Source organism: Watersipora subatra, chromosome 8 (genome assembly GCF_963576615.1).
Source record: "Watersipora subatra chromosome 8, tzWatSuba1.1, whole genome shotgun sequence".
Taxonomy (NCBI): Eukaryota; Metazoa; Bryozoa; class Gymnolaemata; order Cheilostomatida; family Watersiporidae; genus Watersipora; species Watersipora subatra.
The window spans coordinates 47,599,100-47,617,018 of NC_088715.1; the positions used below are offsets into that span (position 1 = coordinate 47,599,100).

The following is a 17,919-nucleotide window of genomic DNA, read 5'->3' on the forward strand; positions in this document are numbered from 1 at the left end:
GATTTATCTGACATGCTTTAGTTTCAGCATATTTGGCTTGTAAATTTAATAATTGTGTAAACTCTACTAGTTGTTTCCTCTTGAATTTTAGGGACGGATAGTTCTAAAGATCTGTTTATTTCTACTCCCAACCTTAAATCGTCGGAGCGAGCTCCTAGCACTGGCATGCTGGGAATCCGGAAGAGTAATCCGGGCTCTGCTAATCCCGGCCCGGGTCGCTCTCACAAACGTAGTACAAGTGTTTCTATCTCTAACATTACCAAAAAGGCTGGGGCAGTCAGTACTGCAAGTGCAGGTAGGAATCTTTAAGACTTTTCTATGAGTAAGATGATTTTGTGTCTATGGAAGTAGCTAAGTAAGTTTTTAAGAATGGCCAGCGTTACGTCATTGCAAAATAAAGCTTTTAAGATTTTAATTGATAGTATGCTTTTATGATGATTGCATCATTTATATATCCAAGGATATATATATCCTTGGATATATATATATATATATATATTTATGTATTATATATTAGCTGTGCCTTCCGGCGTTGCCCGGGTATTAAAAATCAGCTTATAAACAATGAGAAGTGATGAGATTTGTCTACCACTTGCTGACAGACAACTCTCCAGCAAGTGGCAGGCCAAGTGACCTGGCACATTGCCAATGGAAATTTTCAGGACACTTGCAATAAATGCTAGACTTCTAATGACATTGCGCCATGACGTTGCTTCAGCTTTGTTGTCTAGCTACAGCTATTCAAATAATAGCTATAACTGGACATACCGAAAACAGAAAACGGACATACAGTACTTTAAGAAATATATATATATATATATATAGATATATCTATACTATATATAATATATATTATATATATATTTTGTGCATATTTAAGGATTCTTCTGAGATTTTATCATCTTGAACAGTCAAGTTTTAGAAACCCGGTTGTACACTTACTAATAAATTCTATATCAGTTATATAAAGTGAGCTCACCTATAATTCCTTACTCCATGATACCCCATTTACTGTATTTTTGCTTTTTACCTGAACTTTCTGTCTAGGTCTTATATGTGCGTTTATTAATGTAATTGCAGGAAACATCAGACAACTATCTGAAAGCTATCTAAATGCAAAGCAAGGGATGGGGAGTGGAGACCTTGAACATGACCCAGAGGATACCAGGTAATGGTGTTTGTTAGAAGTTTCTAGAAAGGCAGCAGTCATTTTAGTTAATTACATTCTAAGCTAAAAACTTGAATAATTCTTATCAAACCCATACAAGACATGCTTCTTACGCATGGTATAAGTGATATTTTGGAAATGGATATCTCTGTAAGTTCACAGTGTTTTATAAAGCATCATGTTTAGTAGGTCACTATGCTTAGTAGGTCAGTTTGTAGTAGGTCACAGTGCTTAGTAGGTCAGAGTCCTTAGTAGGGCACGGTCCTTAGTATTTGAGAGTGTTGAGTTGGCCATGATGTTTAGCGAGTCACTATGTTTAGCAGGCCACCATATCTATTAGGTACACTATTTAGAATTCAGGGATGTCAAACTCAATTGCACAAGGGGCCAAAATTCAAAACACAATGTAGGTTGCGGGCTGAACAGGGTAAACATTTATTGAACACAATAAAACTAAATGTTCATGGAACATAAATATGGATAAAAACAGACAGGAATATCATTCTGAAACAAACTTCAGGTTAAATTGATGCGAGAAGTATGCAGCAAGGCAGCTGAAGTGTTGCATTATGAGATAAGTAGTTCTGTGCAGTATTATGTCATCAGCGCTTCATATTGATGGGCCATGAATAACAATAATGTAAAATGACTTGCGGGCCAGATCTGATTACAAGGTGGGCCGGATGTGGCCCGCGGGCTGTGAGTTTGACACATGTGATGTAGATAGTCACTTTATATAGTACTATCACTGTGTTTTCTAGGTCGCTATGTTTAGAAGGTCACAGTTTACTAGGTCATTGTTTAACAGGTCACTGTTTAATAGGTCGCTATGTTTAGTAGGTCACTATGTTTAGTAGTATAGTATGTTAGTGTTTAAGAGTACAGTTCACTGCCTCTTTTCACTTTGAGCGAAGGAAGTACCTCCCTAACGAGTAACTTGATTAAGTTATCACGAATGAGTAAATACTCTTGTCATAGCTCAATATAAAGCGCTACTCTAAAAGCCCTATTTAGTTATCTAAGTTTTAAAATACATTTCTATATCTATGTTTTTCTGTTTCATTGTATGATTATTATTCAGATATGTTTCAAAGTGCAAATAATTTTACCCTTTGACGAAGGGTTTTTCCTGCCCAGACCTTAGGCCAAGGTCATCAAAAAGGCTACTAGAGCATGCTGATATTTCACGCAAAGACTAATCATTGCTACAATGTTGAGGATTTTCGGTTTGTCTTTTGGTCGCATTTTTGGTTGGATAAGGGCAGCTGTTAGTAGCTGCATGGTTTCTTGTGTATCTATTGGTAATGCTTTAAATGTTCTTATTGATACATCTATGGATAAACCTCTTGTTCTATCTGTAATTCTATGGAATGGTGCTTCAATTTATATGGCGACACTTCTTTTTACAAAACTCTATAAATTCATTTATTGACAGATTTTATAAAGATATGTCGGCATATTTAACACATCTTTAAATTTGTATGTGAGAAGTTCTGGAAGTTAAAATGGTTGAAAAATAATTTTTGTTTTAATTGTTGAAATCACTCATGTCAGTACTGGGTCTACCATGAAGGGAGATAACTCATAAACTGATACAGCAGCTATTACAGTGAGCCGCTATATGCCTACAGTGTATGTAAGTGTAATTTACTTTTTCCTATTCTTCAGAATGAACACAGATGACAAGTTGTCCACCCTTGTGCAAATGTTCTGGCTCGGAGCTTCCATGCTTGAATCAGATTATGAACATGAATTCCTCTTGGCTGTTAACCTTCTGCGACAGGTAACGTTGATTCTTCTCAAAGACACTGGTTGTTGGTTGTCTATCAAGCTCATTATTGCGAAAGTCGCAAATTTCTTTTGTCTGCTGAAGCTATATTCTCGCTCTAGGTATTCCACTATCTTAAACCAGACAGACCAGAGGTCAAGGAGAAGATGGAGAAGACTCTTTGGCAACTCAAGTGGACAAAGTTTCCGGGGCTCCACAGCCTTCTTGTCAAGGTTCCTGTATTCTTCTATTATTCTGTCTAGTTCTTAATGATGATGTAATGATCAATAGCTTAATGGCATGCCACTCAGGTGCTTCTTTGCTAGTCTGTCCATAAACTCATGTGGTTGGCATGGAGACTGAAGTACTTTTTAGAGTTCCTGAACATGATTATTAATAATGTTGTACAATTGAAATAAGATTCAGGTGTTCTTCTGTTACTTTTTCAATGATCTCAGTTTGCATGAAGTGAACAGAAGGGCAGTTTTTAGGTGTTTGTTGAGAAAACCTGGAGACATAAATTTTAGATTTGAGAAAACCTGTAGACTTTTATAGATTTTAGATTTGAGAAAACCTGCAGACTTTTATAGATTTTAGATATTTGTTGTGCAACTTGCTTCAAGTTTATGAATTCAAATTAGATTTGACTGGTTACACTTTCTATAGCCTAAGTTCTGGCAAGAAAGTGATAGCTATTCCTGGCATGACTCTTGGGAATAGCATGGTGCCATCTTAGGAGTTGTCCTGAACTGCTAATAAACAAAACTCAATTACTATATGCTGAACAGCTCTCTGCTCCTCTCTATAGGGTTTAACATCACCTCAAACATGCAATGACACGTGGACGCTTTTGAGTCAACTCAGTCTGTGTATCCGGTCACCTATCATCTCTCAAGGGGAAACTCTTGGTTAGTTGTCTTCTCTTAAAATATATTGTATCATCTGTGTTTCATTTGTGTATTGTTTCACCTGTATTTGCGTTCTCTGTGTTTAGATTGATTTCCTAGAAACTAGTTTTATATGGAGTTATTTCCTCTAGCTCTATCTATTTAAATAGCCTATTATGTAGATTTTCTCTAACTTCTAGCATTTGCCATAATGTACAGGTGGTTTGTTGTGATGGTAAATTTCTTTGATGTTTGTAGACTGCCTTCTCTATGTTTAGATTGTATTTTATGTATCAATTGTATTTTCTGTGTATAAACTGTCTTTTTTTGTATATCTGATTGTAGCATATCTTCTGTTTGAAGATTGTTTTCAATATATCTAGAGTGATCATTGCGACAAAATTTTTTTATAAATGATTTCTACTCTATGCATGTGTTTTCTAATAATTATCTCATAATTAGAGCACTTCGCTTGGCTGCAAAAGTGTTTGGCTCTAGTTAACCTCATTGTGGGCTATTGTGGAAACGCTTATAACGAGAAATATTACCATAAACTTGCGTGAAAAATTCAGCTGCTGCCATTGAAAATTCTCAGTTGATTTCTTATTATTTTTGCAGTTGATTATTATAAATAAAAGTTAATTCTATTCTAGATTTTTGAAAGCAGCAGTTCACTATTATGTCTCATGTTTTCTGTACTTATAATATACTCTGTTGGTTTGTTTCAAGGTTTCCCAGTGAATGTCATGTGCTTGTTGCCATATATGGTGCAGAATTATGAAGAGCCAACTGACACTTGTTTGGAGGCCGCTGACAACATTGCACAGGTGATTTTGCCAATAGTATTTATGGATAAAGTATGAAATGAAGACCTCAAGCTGTATGTCTATGCGTAGGGAGCTTCAACATCCGTTTATTTTATGAGGGCTATCAAAGCTATCTACTGTCTTTGACAGCCAACATTGCAATGTAAAAAACTGTGTTCTATCTTTTTTCTTTGCTTATATTTTTGCTTATCTGTTTAATTTTTTCGATTTTTAAAAACCAAATTATATAATTAAACTGATATTGCTAATTTTTATTAAGTTTGTTACCATCTTTTAATGAGGCTTTGACTCATCAAAATCCTTTTTTAAAAGTTTTTGTTTAACTCGCCATCCAAAATTTCAAATTTGTCGCTCTACTTTTAAAAAAATCTTTGTTTCAATGATTTATCATTGTCTACCTTCATTGGCTGCACTCGCTGTAAATATAGGTATATAGATACAAGCATAGGGCTCCCTCACGCTATTGACAGCACTTTTAATATTTGAGTTCTTGAAGGATCACATAAAATACTATAATGGTGTTTTTGTAGCCAAGACACCAGCATCACATTCACAACGCAATAGTATTGCAGCTCCTTGACATAGTCTGTATTGAATCATACATATGCATGTGTTTAACTACATTACCGCCACTTCCAAGGTCAAGGTCTAATAGAATTTATTTAGTTTAATATCTGGTGCATTTAGGATTTCTGGTTACATAGACCTGCTGTGGTTGGATGTGAGTAGCTCTATGGATGTTACTGGTAGCATTATTCTATGATTCCTTGAGCCAAAGAAAGATGTCATCTTCTAGATAGGTAATATTGAAACTAAAAAAGTTTGCTGGAAAGACTGCTTTTATGTGAAAATTGTTTGGCTAAAGAGACACTAGATGTGATACTGAGAGGAGGTTGATACTTGTAAGTTGTGCTAGATTCATGATCACAATCTTAACAATAAAGCTGATATGTACTTAGTAATTGTATTGTTTTAACTTACAAAAAGCTTGGTCTTTTTGTAGATGGCTCTCGAAATTACAAACAAACTTGATAATCTAGCCACTGTGATGAGATTGTACAGTCGAGGGGCGTTTGGGAAGGATGCTCATCAGTGGACGAAATGTGTAGTTAAATATCTTACAGACATATATGATACAGAGTATCTACACATCGTGACACTTCTTTTAGAGGTTAGTATGACACATGGAAGGGTCGCTATCATGAAATATGTTCATGAAGTTATCGGTATTGTTATGTGCCACTATTGTAGAATCTTGCTATAGTAGTGCATTATTGTAGAATATCACCATTGTGGTTTCACTGTTGTGGAGTGTTACTATCAGGAAGTGTCGTTACACTGAAGTGTCACTATTATGGAGTGTTGCTATTGCAAAGTGTCACTATTGCGAAGTGCTACTATTGCGAAGTGTCACTACTGCGAGGTGTTACTTTTATGGAGTGTCACATCTGAGAAGTGTTACTACTGCGAAATATCACTTTTATGGAGTGTCACACTTGAGAAGTGTTACTACTGCGAAATGTCACATTTATGGAGTGTCACACTTGAGAAATGTTACTACTGCGAAATGTCACTTTTATGGAGTGTCACACTTGAGAAGTGTTACTACTGCGAAATGTCACATTTATGGAGTGTCACACTTGAGAAATGTTACTACTGCGAAATGTCACTTTTATGGAGTGTCACACTTGAGAAGTGTTACTACTGCGAAATGTCACATTTATGGAGTGTCACACTTGAGAAATGTTACTACTGCGAAATGTCACTTTTATGGAGTGTCACATTTGAGAAGTGTTACTACTGCGAAATGTCACATTTATGGAGTGTCACTATTTTAAAGCATCACTATCGCAAAATGTCACTATTGCAAAGTGTGACTACTGTTAAGTGTCACTTTTATGGAATTTCATTATTGCGAGGTATCACTACTGCGAAGTGTCACAATTACGAAGTGTCACTATTTCATTGTGTCACTATTTTAGAGTGTAACTATTGCAAAGTGTGACTACTATAGAAGTGTCACTATTGCGAAGTTTCACTCTTGTGGAAGATGAAGTTTTAGCTTTTAAGAGAAAGCATATGTAGCATAAAGTAGTAGTTGTATGATTATACCGTGTTTAATCGTAGCTGAATAATTGCAGGGAAAGTTAGATTAAATATTGACTTCATTAGCTGGATATTATAGAGTAACAATCAGTACCAGATGTGACTGATGTTATTAAGTGAAAAATCTATATGTAAGCAATTAACACTTTTGCAATTAACACAATTCATTTTGATTTCTGCTACCTTAAAATTCTGTTGACTAGTTGAGTGTTTCCTACAGGTGCTTGAACAGAGCCCGACCACCACCCAGGCAGCCATACTTGTTATACTCCATTGTGTTTTACACTATGTAGACATCAGTGCACTGCCAACACCCAGCATGTCTTCAGATCTCATTGCTACAGTATCTAAGTTTGTTGAGGTAGGAGATGTATTTAATAGATCTGTTGTACGAGTTGACCACTTTGTATTCTCGGGGTTTATATTTAATAAGTATTTTACAGAATAACAAGCAAATCACGATAAAGCTCCAACATTTAATTTTAAATCCTATGTTGATTGCCTCGACCAATTGCATGCTTGCGCTTTTTTATAGCGTAAAAACCTAGAAACACCAACACAGTTCGGGATAATTTACTTTTTGGCACAAATCATTTTTTTATCATTTTTTTTGTTTATAAATTGCTTTGAGTTAATTTTCTAGCATAAATTTTAAATTGTTTGTTGTTGACAGAATTACAACTTTTTAACACATGCATTTTATATTTTCTGTTGTTAATATTGTTCTCGTGCAGTTACAGGGATATTTTTGGACTACACTGTGTAACGCTGCTCATATAATATATAAACTTAAGTGTATGTTGATCTGTTGTTTGTGTGTCCAGCTATAGCCATAAAGTTTTCCAGTTCCGAAATCCAGTTCGCACTCGATTTGAACTCAAAACTTCCAGGTTTGCAGACAAGCTTGCTAAGCCACCAGAATGCGTGTTTAACCGGCCATAGTGATGATTAATTGTGAACATATTTATTACACCTGCCAATCTTTAATTTTTATTGGTTAGAATACTCATGCTTCAGCTAGCACGCTTAAACATCGTGATGCAATTTTTTTTGTAACGCCGGCTTAAGTTATAATAATGGCTCATTACAAAGAGCTTAAGGTACACCAATTCATCCAGCAAAAAACTTAGCCAATCAGAAAGTGCAAAAACCTTTTTATCACCCATGCAACACCAGGCATTCAACTGGTGATATAATAATGCTGATATGATAAGTTGTATCTCAGACTTTGTAACTGATTATTCTGAATATTATTGATAGAAACGTAATCATCATAGATTCTTCTGTAGCAGAGATTTACCAGCTTTTGACTTGGATGCTCATTTTAGCTTTTTAGTCACTGAATGGCGTAAAATTGACACTGATTGGTGGTCCTTTTGTTTAAGTCTCTTCTGATTGGTTGCTGCAATTAGTTGTATGTCCTGGAAATCCATTGGTTGAATGATACAGCATAGAGTGAAAATATGAAATTATGGATTATACATAAATGACAGATTAATTTGGCCTAAAATCGAAATAAAAACTTGACAAGTCTATTTTAATCAAAATTAAGACCGGCCAACGAAACGCCGATAAGGCCATGTGACAGAGAGTAGAACCATTAAGTCGTGCACATTTCACGAGAAAAAACGTGCACATTTCACCAGTCTATGACATTGTCCAAATGCCGAAGGTTTTATGTAATTAACGTAGAAGTATTGAAAAGTAATCGTTTCTTTTTTGCCGATTCTACTGGACTCTAACATTTTGGACACTTATAATGAGTACTTTGGTATTCCAACAGATGTCCAAAACAGTGAGAGTAAAGGAAATGACGATGATATTTTTCTAACGATTCTTATAAGATTATTACAATATTTAATTGTAAGAATAATTATTCGATTTTATGAGATTATTATAATACTTAGTTATTAGAATAATCATTTGAATTTACAAAATCGAAGTATATAGTGACAATGCAATATGTTACTGTTATTATTTTTCTAAAGATTTTGTTGATGATACTGCGGCTGTGCCCAATATAGCGGTACCCAATATCGCAGTACTGCCAAGCCAATTTTAATATCTACAAAATTAAGTAATAGGCCTACGTTTTCTTATAGATATACATCTATTTCTATGACAACCCGCTAAAATCTGTTAGATTTTTAAATTCAGCATAATTTTTTAGATATAAATTCAGAAATCTAGATAAATATCACAACTTCTTGATATTGGTTTCTATGACCAATGATATACAGCCCCCCTCCCCCAGCCTGTGTATATTACACAGCAGCTTGCCATTTTACTTCTAATATTGCATTTCTCTTGTTGCAGGAAAGAGATATAAACATATAATCTTTTCCTTTCATTATTGCTGTTTGTTGTACATAATAACACCCAGTACATTACAACTACCATTGCAGTTCTCCTATTGCACTGCAGTGCCATTTGACTGCTAATATTGCATTTCTCAACCGGCAGTACCCTTTCTTTTTCCATTATCACTTTGGTCATGGGCTGTATGACAGGGGAATTTCTAGTCTAGTATGTCAGCAATGCAATGGACTGTCACTTGCAGGGACCACACTGGAGTGAGGCACAGAAGATACTTAAACTGGCGGTGAAAACCTCATCAAGTTTGATACCTGTCAGCGGGCATAGTGGTCAGGGGATGCAAGCTGTGCAAGGGTTATCTTCTCTCCACACTCATACTTCCTTCGCAGAAGCCGAAGTACACATTAAGAAGGATTTACCTGGTGAGCTAGTTAGTTTAGTTGCATATGCTTGCATTGTAACCATAGCAGAGAGACTAGTACGTGTCACTTATGCTTGCATTGTAACCATAGCAGAGAGACTAGTACATGTCACTCATGATTGCATTGTAACCATAGCAGAGAGACTAGTACATATCACTCAGGCTTGCATTGTAACCATAGCAGAGAGACTAGAACATGTCACTCATGCGCACATGAGCATATACATTCTTTCAAATGCTGAGTTTACTAGAGACATGGGGCTTATTTTGAACAACACACCAAATAGGTGACAGGGCAAACAAAGGCCTCTGGTGCTTCAAGTCGCTGTTTAATTTTTAGCATGTGACGCTGCTCTTTCGAAACAATATGACCAGGTGTAGACAACTACTAAAGGTAAACTGGAGGTGGCTAATTTTAGCAAACTATTAAAAGCAAATTAGAGAGCAGCTGTTGCCTGCTGGTTTAGAACACCTGACCTGCGAACAACAAGTTGAGGGTTCAAATTCCCAAAAAGGTCACTGATGATGACAGGAATTACATCCAAAATTAAATTGCTCTTCACAACTGAGCATGTCTCAAGTTGTAGAGGTTTCCTCGCCACTGGGCTCAGACATGTCCAGTCAAGATCATAGTGCAACTGTTTGTGCAACGTTGCACTTAAAAAACACACACAGCGTCTGCTTGCTTTGAGCTAAGCAGACATACTCTATCTTCAAGAGATTTCTCACACAAAAGTATGTTGTAACGCCTTTGGGTTGTAGGGTAAGATAACTCTAAAGTTTCAACTTTATTACCCTACTCTTCAGCGTTTTGCTATTATTATACCTCACTCTTCTAGGTCGTACTCTGGATTTCACATTTGATGTTTCTTCGACTCCTGTGATTGGTGAACAGTTTCTTGTGTCAGCTAATGAAAAGCATGCTGCCGTGCCCAAACATGTTCCTGGAGATAACAAGCGCAGTGCTGCCCTCAGTAGTCCTAGTTTGTCGAGTGCAGGTAAATGGATGAAAGCCTAGTGGCAAGTCATTTACTATACTAGAGCAACTGAAAAACAATGATATGGACATCTGGTACAAATATTGCATTTAATTACTAAAAATTTAGAAAGTGAAGATATTTCTGGTGGAGACAATGCCCAAGGGAATGCTTTTTAGTCTATGCTATTATTGGCCATTGCCTATTTGTTGGGATAATTATTCTGTGGCTGTGGAAGGTGGCCAAAGCGTAGTTGATCAGAGTGTCAGTTTAATAAGCTAAATGTCATGGGTTTGAGCCCCTGATTGGCTAACATTTTAGTCATCCATTGATTGCATGTACAGGATTTTTTGATTGCATAAAAATTGACACATTTAAAATAACTGTTATTGTAACACAAAAATCAAAGGTTTTGACATCCACACTGCAATTTATCATTTCTTACAATTTAACCTTGATTCAAAATCTGTGAGTCCTTTTAAACGAATCTCAAATGAAATTGATTTCACATTGAAGAAATTACAATGAAAATTGTACTTTGTTCAATAAAGACTGATCATTGCAAAAAATCAAATAAACTTCAAGTATTTCTCATTAGCCAATTACCAAGATTTGTGTGTAACGGAGAGAGCAGTAGACACCATTTAAAATGATCATGATAAAGATATAGAAAATAATAAAGAAAAAGATAAAGAAAAAAAAGAAAAAACTTGGATTAGTCCTTTTTGTTTTATTATAAACAACCTAAATGATATGTTATGTTTTATTATAAACAACCTAAATGATATGTTTTATTATAAACAACCTAAATGATATGTTTTATTATAAACAACCTAAATGATATGTTTTATTATAAACAACCTAAATGATATGTTTTATTATAAACAACCTAAATGATATGTTTTATTATAAACAACCTAAATGATATGTTTTATTATAAACAACCTAAATGATATGTTTTATTATAAACAACCTAAATGATATGTTTTATTATAAACAACCTAAATGATATGTTTTGTTTTATTATAAACAACCTAAATGATATGTTTTGTTTTATTATAAACAACCTAAATGATATGTTTTGTTTTATTATAAACAACCTAAATGATATGTTTTGTTTTATTATAAACAACCTAAATGATATGTTTTGTTTTATTATAAACAACCTAAATGATATGTTTTGTTTTATTATAAACAACCTAAATGATATGTTTTGTTTTATTATAAACAACCTAAATGATATGTTTTGTTTTATTATAAACAACCTAAATGATATGTTTTGTTTTATTATAAACAACCTAAATGATATGTTTTGTTTTATTATAAACAACCTAAATGATATGTTTAAGAAAATAAAAACAAAAGTCTACAACATTTTCAGCTCAAAAAACATCTTCAAGTAAAGCATAATGTTATCAAAAAGAGCTCTTTAGTTTGCCCGGGTATTTTCAATGCGATAAAATATTCTAAAAGTTTTTTGCCACATCAACTACCTGCGTTTCTCATGGTGTGTTACATATTTTCAGACAGCTGTGGGAATTGGCGCAGACCACATCACTCACAGGCTAGAGTTAGAGATCGTTTAGTCAATCTACTAGCCACTCTTGGACATGGTGTAGGGGTTATTAAGAGTCCATCGGTAAGTTGTCTTTCCTTGTGCATGTCATTTACATTCTATTGGTAAACCCTTGTAATTGGATTACCATCCTGACAAGTATTCAATGAATAGTTCATCAACTGTGTGCTAACCCAAGTTTCTTGCAAGCTTGTGGGTTCAAATCTGTGAAAAGCTTGTGTATTTGCGTTGCTTCTTTTAAGAAAGACATCAAAGCTATAGGGAGGAGTCTATATGTAACGTAAAAGCATTTCTGTAAAAGCCTTTCTGAACGGTTACATAAGTCTAAAACTAATTGGCATACTATGAAAAAAAGTTATTTTTAGTAAAAAGGATTTTTCAGTGCACATGTGCTTTTAATAATAATAATAGTAATAATGATGATGATAAAGTGTCTGTTCTGTGGTAGCCTTAGAATCATGCCATACCATTTAGTTGGCAAGTGGGTGGTTATATGCTGGAAATGCTATAAAAATGTACATTTTTTCCTAAACTTATTTTGACCAAGTCTACCCTAATTCTAGCATCTCACATGAATTTTTTAAAAGGTGTTCAAAGATACCTCAAGGTCGCCTTGCCTCATGTGTTTACATCTTTGCTTTGTCTCATAGCAGTGACATTGCTGAGTAACACCTTAACTGATAGGTAACAATTAGCCTGAAGGCTGACAGCATCCGTATAGCAATATTAAATCAATACAGTAGGCGCTCCTTCAACATGAATAATCTGTTTCAGAAACATTTACGCTACAGGGAATTTACGTTATAAGAACCGTAAAATACTTGTAAATTGCCTAATTCGTTCCAAGATTTTTCCAAACTCACCCCTGTGGCCGTATAAAAAAGAAAAACTAGACTTAAATTTTTAATTTGTAGGCTGTACTGTAACAGCAGTATTATTGGTTTGCATCGACAACCTTTCTCCTTTTTCTGATCAACTTTACCGGTTTTGTAGACCATGCGGTAATTTTATAGTAAACTGACAGGGACAGCACATCTTCGACGTTCATTTACAACGATTCGCTTATTTTTTCTAAACAGTCAAGTCTATTCTGCAGAGTAAAATTAATAATAAATATTTTATACGTCTGCAATAAAACAAAACAAAAAACGTTTTTACTATAAAAAGAGCGATACTACATGTTCTTAATTTATTTGTCTCCAGGGATCAAGGTTAGGATATAAGATAACTTTCAACAATACTTCAACTCGTGACATTCAGATTGGTAGACCGACACTGTACACCTGCACCAATCGATAACCTTTGTATTTATAAACAATTGCGCAGCTACCCTATTCTTTGTCGACACATTTGATGATAGATCACGATGAACTAAAATGTCATGGAAGTTATATAATAGATATAGCGCTATACGCACGTCGTTTTTCTCTCTCGCAAATGCGACAAAAGAGGTTATAATTCAAATCGAATTTGAAAACTCGCCTGACTTGACACTTTACGTTATATGGAATTTTTTACGTCATATGAAGCGAAAACTTTGCATAAATTCTTTATGTTATCTGGAATTTATGTTATAGGAGTGTCTACTGTATTAAAATAACAATATCAATATATAACAATCAATATTAATAATTTTTGTTTCACATTATTACTGTGGTGAGATGCTGTTAAATATAAATTCTAATATTTTATTTGATACATTGCTGTGTCAATGTGTATCAAGATGCGAGTCGGTCTTAAAGACCTCTTTGGAGTTGTCTTTTCAATGAGATAAAATTTTCTACTCTATTTAGAATGTCACTTACGATTTGTTCCGCTTTTAAAGTAAACTATGGCTCCTATTTGTTGCCTCTATTCCTCGCCGACATAATTTTAGTCTATTTGTTACTCACTCGGGTTGGTTAACCATGTTTTATCTATTAAAAGGGTAACTTCATTGATTTTAACTTAGTGTTTGCAACATATAGAGACATTTTTTAACAAAAATAGTATTTTCTTCTTTCATGTATCAATCTAGTTTTACATATATATGATTTTTTTAATATTAAGCTGATAGCATGAATCATACTAATGATACAGTGATAGTGACACTGCTTGAGGTGTCCATTGTTTTTCCTGAGCATTATAGTGGAATATTAGCAAAGGTCAAGGTTTTTGTAAAGTTGGAACATACTTTGCGCTTGAACTTAGTGGTCATGTTTTCCTAGCCTCTTGCAAATGATTTTGTATGGCATTATATTTCTGTTGGGCAACATATTCAGGAACTTAGTCTAATATCCTCAAGTCATATATCGATTTGTAAGAACGTTTGATCACATGCTAACAATTGTGTTATTAAACCAAGGATGAAAGCGTCGATATGGTAACTGAGCCATACTATGGTGAGAGAGAAAGGGTGCCCCCTCTCTCTCACCATACTGCTCGTATATTAGCGACTAGTCGTGTCCCTTTTGTGTTTCTGCTTGTCATCATCGCATAGACTAGCATCAGCTCTCAAATTTCAATAGTGTTGTGTCTGATTCATATTTCTTCTCTGTGTGAGATTCTCGGTGTCTTTGGTTAATCCTACTTGACTTTACAATGATAAAGGTTCTGGGCACTATTAATCTAGGCAAGTTATTGTTTTTTTTATCTCTTTTTGTCCTTTTCGAGTTTGTTTTTATATTAGCAGAGCTTATTAACTGAATCACTACGCTTAATTCGTTATTCTGACCAAATTAATTTCAACGGATTTGCGAAAAGTCGATATACTGCTAGTATTTAGGCAATATCTCGAGAATCAAAACAGATATTGTTTTACTGTAAAAGCTATTTTATTCAGAAAAAAATTCTCTACGAGATAAGTATAAAATTGTTTAGTGAATCCCACTCTCGCAAAATCTCTGATGCTTTCTTTGCGTTGAACGAACGCGGTGAGTTTCTTATAGCCATGACGATATCAATCTGGTTTTCCGTTTTGAAAAATAATTAGAAATGGACAACTCGGCCAAAAGACTTCCCATTGGTTACAAGTGATAAACAACAAGGTTGTTTGTTGGAGACAAAATTTGATTGGTTTATCTAAGCTGCTAAGGTGTAGGTTTCGTAATGTAAAGAAATGCGAAACCCTATTGATAAGCCGATATACCGGCTTACGGTCTGTACTTCTATTACTGCGAATGCCGATACATCGGCTTACAGTAGCGAAAGAGTTAACTGTATCACTCTTATGAATGCTGTCGCAAGCTCAAAAACTCTGGTCTAAGAATTCTCTTTAAATACATGTTTTTGTTAACCTTTTTCATGTTATTGATAAAACTTTAGCAACGGTGTTCAAGCCTTTTGTGGAAATTTTTATAAAATCAAACTCAAGTGACATGCTATGTGAACATCAGTTGCTATCATATTGGCTGTATTTAGCTGTTTTGTGGTCCGCTCTGCTTACTCGTCATGGCAGCTGTACCATTGGCAGCAACTTGATCAAATCTTACTGTTAATAAATTTTACATATAAGAGAGTGCTGCCAGTGGCCTGTCAACGCTGTCATTTTTCCGGCTACTATTGTAAATAAATGCGATATTATATTTAAATAAATGCGATATTATATTGTAAATTTAGCTGCAAAGTTACTGATTCTTCTTTTGCCCTTGCTATGGTCTTTCTTAAATTTGATTGTACTTTACTTTGGATGCAAAATAAACTGTTTAATTGCAGAATTAGAATTTTACTTTGGTTTTGGTACAAGCCAATGAGATTGAAGTATTTAAAAAACCGACCAATAGCTTGCTTTTTTGGTCAGGTGTTGTAGGAGTTGGTTGTTCGACAAGCAAGTTCGCTTTTAATTAACTTTTCTGGATTTACATTTGGTTCTAGCGCATATAATATATTTATATTGTATTTAAATTTATATTGTATTTATATTCATCTGTATGTATCTTTATTTGTATAGGAAACTACAGTAAGTTACATCAGCATCAAGTGCCATTTCTGAGTTTCTATGATTTCTTATTACTTTATGGCTACTTGAAGATCAACCAATATTGATCTATCAGCCATTGATTGATTGATTGGACAGTCTCTGTTTTTTCTCCTTCGACCTTTGGTTTAGTCATTGATTTGGTGTTGGGCAGATTAATAGATATTCTTGTGTTGCTCGCTTTTACTAGTGACTTCCTGTTACCTTTACTTCCTTTAAGTTTACCCTCCTAGAGTGGTTTGCTAATTATCTGACCTTGTAATTATATTGCATAACTTCGCAAAAAATGTAATCGCAAAAGACTCGGTAAATACCAGAAATAAGTTTAAATTAAAAAAATTTTAATTTAACATTTTTCAATAAAATAAAAATTTTTAAATCAAATACTTTGAAGTTATTCAATTTAAAAATGAAAATAAAATTAAAGTTACTCATCAAATTAAAAATATTCAGGAACTCTGAGAAGTTACACTGTGAATTTTTTATTATACTCACTGTGGAGTCAACGGGTGACCCTAATTATTTTTCAAACTTTTTTCATTTTGTTTCAATTTTCATGATATTTTAATTAAATGTATCTTTCTTCAAGTCTAAAAATCATGGAAATCGACACCTGTCTGGGCTATCAGATTGAAAATGAAAGAGCTCATTGGTAACACCAGACGTAACGCTCTCGTGACAGCGTAATCTGCAATTATTATCACTGAGGGAATATTTTCTCTTTACATTCCCTATAACTCCCAATTTTTCCAAAATCATTGGCAATAATTTTTTTGAAATTTCAGTGCGTAGATAATATCAGCAATATATAATTGTAATATATTGCAGTATATGATTGCAACTATCTTGGGAATGGAAGGTACCATTGCTAGTTACATTTTAAATTTATCTATCAATTCTGTCAGGATGCATATAGTAAATTCGAGTAGTAAATTTATAATTTAAATTCAAATATCAGAATTTAAATCTCTGATGAAGCCAATTAATTTTTTAAATTTTCATTTTGCTAACAATTTATTAGTGGATGCTGATTTTTTTGCTATTATTAATTTAGAAAACTTAATTATATCAACGCAGATGGAGAGTAATGCATGATTGGTTTGGAGTTGTGCTCTCATAATTTCATCCGTAACACGCATGTTTGCTGAAATTGATTGTTCATTATACAATTATTTTTCTAAGCTGGTTTGTATGGAGTGAGGCATACATAATATACGAAAGGGTTAAATAAAAACAACTTCTGATTGTCCGTATTCATTGATTTAGCTTGGATCAGCAGAGAAAAAGTTCATGAATGCTGGTGGATGGTTAACAGTCATTTCTTTTCCGAATGCTATTACTAACTTGAGAATTAACAGTTTCTGATTCATGTTTATAACTTAGTATGGTCTATTTAGTAACACAAAGTCACGCAAATACCAGCTAGAAAGTAAGAAATCTTTCTCTGACAAAACAGACTATAATTCAGTGTTTTCATTGTAAAATTTTGGATTTTTCTTAATTTTTAAGTTTTCTAAGTAAGATTAAGGCAGAAATTTTCAGGAAAGGGAATATGTCGAAATATTAATGCATACCGTAAACATGAATACTATTTCCTTGACCTTAGAGTCAGCTAATCATATTGAAGCTGGTAAAACAAGTCAGCTAAGATCATATTAAGGTTGGTCCCTGACAATTGCTTTAACAACAGTTGGTCTAGTTCCAATTGGTCCGTAGCTAATTTGTTTGAAATAAACTAGTCTACTGGTATGATTGGTCCAATGACACGATTGGTCTAATTTAAACTACAAAAGGAACAGAAAATACTGAAGAGCAGAGTGAATTCATTATTAGAGGGGAGTCTAAGGCCAAGATTCATTATTAGAGGAGAATGTAAGGCTAAGATTCATTATTAGGGAAGAATATAAGGCTAAGATTC

General features: G+C 34.1%; 1 protein-coding gene across 1 annotated transcript in view; it reads left to right on the top strand.

Annotated features, from left to right (window-relative positions):
- The window catches only part of LOC137402641 (protein furry homolog-like), a 120,120-nt gene that overhangs the window by 77,321 nt on the left and 24,880 nt on the right, over positions 1-17,919 (top strand). The window contains exons 42-52 of the mRNA XM_068089146.1: positions 92-295; positions 1,081-1,168; positions 2,837-2,951; positions 3,059-3,169; positions 3,745-3,844; positions 4,553-4,650; positions 5,654-5,821; positions 6,977-7,117; positions 9,317-9,494; positions 10,333-10,491; positions 11,997-12,109. Of these exons, the coding sequence (XP_067945247.1) occupies positions 92-295; positions 1,081-1,168; positions 2,837-2,951; positions 3,059-3,169; positions 3,745-3,844; positions 4,553-4,650; positions 5,654-5,821; positions 6,977-7,117; positions 9,317-9,494; positions 10,333-10,491; positions 11,997-12,109 (1,475 nt within the window). The remainder of the gene's footprint in view (positions 1-91; positions 296-1,080; positions 1,169-2,836; positions 2,952-3,058; positions 3,170-3,744; positions 3,845-4,552; positions 4,651-5,653; positions 5,822-6,976; positions 7,118-9,316; positions 9,495-10,332; positions 10,492-11,996; positions 12,110-17,919) is intronic.